Below are 6000 nucleotides of genomic sequence, written 5' to 3' on the forward strand. Positions count from 1 at the left end.
AGAGTTTTAAACGTCAAAACCAACACCTCAAATCTGGCCCGGAAAACAACTGGTAGCCAGTGCAGCTCCTTCAGCACTGGAGTGATGTGATCTCGCCGGCAGCTGCCTTTAATCAGGCGAGCCGCCGCGTTCTGTACCAGCTGCAGCTTCCGAACCGTCTTCAAGGGTAACCCCACATAGAGCGCATTACAGTAGTCTAAACGAGAGGAGAGCAGGGCATGTACTACCGATGGGAGCAGATGGTCGGGAAGGTAGGGGCGCAGCCGCTGTATCAAATGGAGTTGGTACAGCGCTGTCCAGCTCACAGCTGACACCTGAGCTTCCATTGACAGCTGGGAGTCTAAGATGACCCCCAAGCTGCGGAACTGGTCTTTCAAGGGTAACCGTACCCCATTCAACACCAGGTCAACATCTCCCAACCTCCTCTTGTCTCCCTCCTATTGCTCCCACTTTAGAGCAATAATTTTAATAAAGAATGAAAGAACTAACTATGCTGGGAAACTTACAGAGAGGATTAAAAAATATTTTCCCCATGGCTTCATTACTTCCAGACATGTTACATCTGTAGTCTTTCTATAAAAGTGTTCTTATCACATAGTTTTTAGAAATCATTTTGGGGCAAGTAAAGGTGGGGTAACAATATATACGTTGTCTTAAATTCTAAAAGAAAACATGTCATAATCCAAAGCTGTTCAATTTTTCCAACTTTCTGCAAAAAAACAAAAATGGTCCTCTGCAAAAAACAGGAAAAAAATATTTCCCCCTGGAATTTTCCCAGTTTTTGGGGGGGTCTTCACATCTCTAGTCCTGAGCCACCATTTTGAGAATCACTTTACTATACACTATGAGGGGGGGGGGAATCATATTTATATATAGAGAGAGGAAGTGATTCAAGACATGATCTTCCTCATTAGTGTATCTTCCAGACCCTTTAGAGACATATTCTCATGTCCTTCCAAGATTTTTCTCACTAAAAGCTCTGAAGAACAGCTGCTTAATATCTCCTCAAGAAAAACTGAGCCAGAAAGGGATAAAATGCCTGAATGCTTGTAAACTGAGGTGGCTAAGGCTTAGGGGGAAGGACACTATAACTGGTTGTGATCCAAGAATACATAAACTACCAGCATGCCAGGAAGCAAAAGATTTAAATATCTTTTCTGAAATGTGCAGAAACCTGAGGTAGAATGTATGGATATCATACTATACTATTATAACTATGTCTGAATTTTACAAAAGTATATATTTCAGCACCTGCAGAATGTTCCCAGAAACTCAAACTCAGGCCCCAAAATATAAAAAAATTAAGGTTCACAGCACCGCCCACCCACCACAAAACTGAATGGATCTCCTTAACCACTGTGATTATAGGTTGCTACAACAAAAAAGTACACCTAAGCCACTGCTTACTGGGGAAAGGACAAAGGGATTCTCCATTTGTAAACCTTTTACTCAGGAGAATTTGGTACATTTGCCTTAACTTCACTAGAGAAGGGAAACCAAAAGAAGCTTTGCCACCCTGAGAAGGCGAACGAGCAGAACACAGATTTGTGTAGAGCCAACCGGATTTAAGTTACCACATAAAGACCCGAAAAGGAATGCCAGTTCTCACACCGTCCTTAGGCTGCGGTGGCTCCTAGGAACAATTGCTCCCTACAGGAGTATCTAACCAACGACTTGAGCAGTCTTGCCTCCGACTCTTGGACTCCGGTATCAGAGGAAGGCCATCCCTAACCCTTCAAGATCGGAATATGAGCCTTTATGGCACAGCTACGTGGATCTCTACGGACAAGTGGTATATAATAGGCCATGTTTTTGTATCTCCGCCACCTAACTCACCCACACCTAGCCCTCCCCACTTCTCACCAGCCCGTCTCGTCTTCCTCGCAACCGGCCAGCCGCTCCAGCTCGTCGGGCCTCAGTGGCTCCACTTCATCCAGGAGGGTGGCGTTTTCCCCGGCTCCCCCCGCTGCAACCTCTGCCGCCGCCAAGCCGCCGCCGCCGCCGCTTTCCTCGCCCGAAGGAGGCCGCCTGGGCCCGGCCTTGGGGCCGAGGACGCGGTTCTCGAGCCCCAGCAGCAACGGGCTACTCCTAACGGCGGGAGACGACGAGGACGGGGACAATGGGGCGACAGTGGCAGCTCCCTGGGTGGCGGCAAGAGGCGGCGGCGGCGTCAGGAACAGCGGCGGCGTGCAAGCGCCCGATCCTCCGGCGCTGTTAGTGCTGAGGAGCCGCTTCGGGCTGCCACCAGGAGCCCCAGCAGCGCTGCGAATGCGAAGCTGTTCGTTCTGCTTCTCCAGCTTCTTCACCAGTTCCTGCAGCTTCCGCACTTCGGCGTCGGCGTTCACGTTGGAGTTAATGTCCTCCATGGCGCCCCGCGGCTCCACCCGACCCGACGACCCCCCCACCCCAGAAGGCAGCAGGGCGCCGCCGCCTCCTTCTCGCAGGCGCTCTCCCTCCGTCAGGCAGCGCCGTCTCCCCCTCCCCCTCTCTCCTTCCTTCCCTCAGGCTGAGGCGGCCGGTTGCCTCCCAGGCTGGACTACGTGGGGCGGGCCCCCTCTACATGGCCGGGCGGGGAAGCGCAGTCTCGCCTCTTCCTACTACTCTTGCTGTTGCCGCCGCGGCTCCTGTTCCGGGGCTGGGCCCGGCCGAGTCAGCTGCACCGGCGGCGGCCCACGGCGGAAAGAAACAGACACGCATATCCGGCCGCGGCCTCCGCCAGTTCGGCGGCTGCTGCCCTCATGTCCGCCCTTTTCTTTCCGTCCCTCCCGTGGATGGGAAGCTTTGGCTTCGGCGGACGTAGAGCCGCTTGAGGCTCGCAGAATGGCCTGAGGCTTAGGCCCTGAGCCGTAGGGCTGTGAGGGAAGCACGCGGGCGACGCCTGCACAATAGTCGTGGACGGTGATTTCACACACACAGAGGCACCGCGAGCGAGGGGAGTAGCTGCAGTTTCAGGGCCCGTTAATGGCAGCTACGCCCCCCGCCCCAAAGCTGCTTTCCTTGCCGGCGTAGAAAAATCAAGCGGCTATTGGTTCTCTTTGGGTTTTAAATATCACGTATGGACCTTAGGCACTTCATCGCCCACTCGTTTTTACTCGGAAGGGATTCCTGGCTTTAGCATCATCGTTATTATTTTCAGCGGGTATCGTAGGAGACGAGGCGAGCGTGTATCTGACCACGTACCGAGTGCTTCCCCGTTATTGCTAGGTAACCTCATCCTGCTCCAATACACTTGAAACTGCAGGTCTACGGCTGCTCAGTTGTAGGACCTGGCTTCAGGCAGAGAGGAATCCCACCACGCCTCCTTGTTATTGTTTCCGTCTCTTTGTGCAGATTAACCCTAGAGAAAGCCCCGTGGACTAAGGCTGCAATCTGATGTACACTTCGTTAGAAGCAAGCCCCGCTGAGAATTCAGTAGAAATGTCTTGTGACAAACATACAGAGAATGGAGCTGTTAGTGAAGTACTTTTGTATCAAACGATACAATATACTTTGAAACCAAGATGCAGGAAGCTACCCAATTTGAACCATTCCCTGATCATATTTTGTCCATTATGATGTATCCACCTCCCTATATGAGGTAGCCAACATCAGTCTAGTCTGGAAAAATAGACCAGCCTTTTTTAAGATGACACTCAGTAAAGCCATTGCCAGAAACATGAGCATTTAGTTTAGAACAGGTGCTTCTAAACTGAGGTTAGTAGCCCTGTCAAAATTGTGCTATGTCCTACTAAAGTTGATTGGTTTGTTTCTTTAACGTATTCTCTTGATTTAGGTCATAATCAGTTCCTGACTGGCTGAGAGCATATGAGCATGAATAGGCCCCTTTAATTTCAGTGGGCCTATATGAGGCAATTGATTTAAGATTATACAACAAGACAAGTTGTTGTCTAAATTTGAATTGTTTTCTATGTCAGCTTGTTTTGGTGGTATTTATTAACAGAATGATTGTAATTCTTATGATATCCTTTTAGTCTGTTCATATGTGTTTTACTTTGATGGTCTTATAAAAAATTACCTGGTAAAAATAGGTTAAATCCCCCGCAGTTGGGGGGGGGGGAATCTGATGCATGTTTACACTGTGTTCAATGGAGCTTATACCCTAGTAAATGTGGTTAGGATTGCAGCCTTAACATATTTTAATTACATTTACATTTTTAATTTAAACACCTTGAATATTTATCTATTTTAACTATGTTCTCTTCAAAACTTCTCTCTCATTCCCCTGCCATATTTCCTTCCATTTACAGCTTTTCATTTATCCCATTGGACAAGGTTTTGAGAACTGTGAAGGGATGGAGGGAAAAAAAATCAGGGTTCACAGATTTTTTTAGTTTTGCCCATTCTCCTTTTGCTGCTCCACTTTGTGAGATTCTGATAGCTAATCCTATGTACGTTTACTCAGAAGTAAATCTCACTGTGTTCCCTGGGACTTAATTCCAGGTAAGAAAAAAATAGCTGCAGCCATATAAACAAGCCCCCAAAAGTTATCAGCCTGCAAAAACAAAACAAAACCCTAGATTGTTGGGAAATGGCAGAAGAGGGATGTTACCACCAGTTATGAATATTTTGGATTTAGGGGCTTTAGAAAGGAAAAAAAAACAATGTGAAAAACTGTTAATTTATTGTCTTAGCATTCATTAACAAGAATTAAGAATTAAATTTTGTTCAGTAACCCACCAGTTACTGTCACTGCTTCTCAAGGCCACTCGTTCCAGGGTTTTGGTAGTGTCACCAGCAAATCGGCAGCTCTATGGATTCAGCAGGCAGATTGTTCCTGTAGCTGCAAGTCATTTGGACTTGAGAGATTTAGGGTTCAGTGTTGATGGTTCATAAGAATCATGCTTGGCAGGAAAAAAGGTCCATGGGGGATAAAATCCAAACTTCTGTTTATCAACAGTGGTCAGTCAGATGCTTACAAGCAGGGTATGACGACAATAGCCTTTGCCTGATTATCAGGTATTCTGAGGTACTCTGCTTTTGAAAAGTAATAAAAGTAGGACCCATGTTGGGAGCATGATAGGGTATGGGGACTGCAGGCCCCTTTGCCTTAACCGACTCAATCCTGTTTCATGCAAAAACGTCAGTTGATATCCTGATAAAAAATTATTACCTTAAAACTTAATCATCAGGCTAAAGATATACCTAAACATTACATTTTATCATTCCCTCTATAGCAAATTAGGCTGGGTTACAGCACAATCCTGTACATGTCTATTCATAAGTCCCACTGAGTTCGATAGAGCTTATTTAGAGATGTGAAGGCCTGGAGAAAAAGCAGGAAAAATTGTGGGGTGGGGGAACTTCTTTCAAAAAAATTTTTCCAGGGATATTTGAAAAAAAAAAAAAATTCTGTACAGTCCTCGCCCCTCTTGTTTTTTCGGGGTTTTTCCAGGCCTTCACATCTCTAGGCTTACTGTCAGGTTAGAGAGTGTAGGATTGCACTCTAAGTGCCTATCCATTTGGAAGTGAAACAGGGCCACCCAAAAATAAGCTAATAGTTTCTACATAGTTGGGGGACTCCCTAGGTACACATAAATATACAACTTTGTAATTTTTTTAAACTGTTTTTAAAACTCCAAATGGCCCAAAGGACTGGGAGCTTACAGAATACTGATAGCAGTTGAGTCTATAGAGATAAAAAAAATTCTTGACTAACTCACTCTGGCGTTTCCACCTTCACCAAACAGCAGAAATAGGAATTCTGTGTTCACTGCTATCTGGGGTTGGGAAGACAGGCCTCTGCCAAGTTACAGCTATGCTCAAATCCTGGATTTCTCTATTGTTTTCAACTGGCAGTTTTCAGGGTCTAAACTGGATGGAGCACCTCCAGCCCAAGGACCTGGTGCGGCCTCCTCTTTAATTTCATCCAGCCCCTGGGAATTGCCAGCAAATCTTCACTGCTTGAAATGCTGGGTAAAGCATTTGCTCAGGACTGAGGCATAAAAGGAAAGAACTCTGCCCTGGTGGCACTTAGGAGTCTGGCTAAGGAAGGTGGATCTG

The 6000-nt window shown here is 46.8% G+C and overlaps 1 protein-coding gene across 5 annotated transcripts in view; it reads right to left on the bottom strand.

Annotated features, from left to right (window-relative positions):
* SLAIN2 (SLAIN family member 2) overlaps positions 1–2652 on the bottom strand; it is a 57107-nt gene extending 54455 nt beyond the window's left edge. For 4 of the 5 annotated variants that reach the window (XM_084856836.1, XM_084856834.1, XM_084856835.1 and 1 more), the window contains exon 1: positions 1864–2626. In XM_084856836.1, coding sequence (XP_084712962.1) covers positions 1864–2366 — 503 coding nt within the window. In that variant the 5' untranslated portion in view covers positions 2367–2626. Of the gene's footprint in view, positions 1–1863 lie in introns of all 5 variants that reach the window. The other variant, XM_084856837.1, reaches the window with a different exon arrangement.
* Positions 2653–6000: the final 3348 nt, after the last annotated feature.

The sequence above is a fragment of the Heloderma suspectum genome, chromosome 5 (assembly GCF_057233095.1).
Source record: "Heloderma suspectum isolate Gila_16-S chromosome 5, 16-S_ref, whole genome shotgun sequence".
In the NCBI taxonomy this organism is placed as follows: Eukaryota; Metazoa; Chordata; class Lepidosauria; order Squamata; family Helodermatidae; genus Heloderma; species Heloderma suspectum.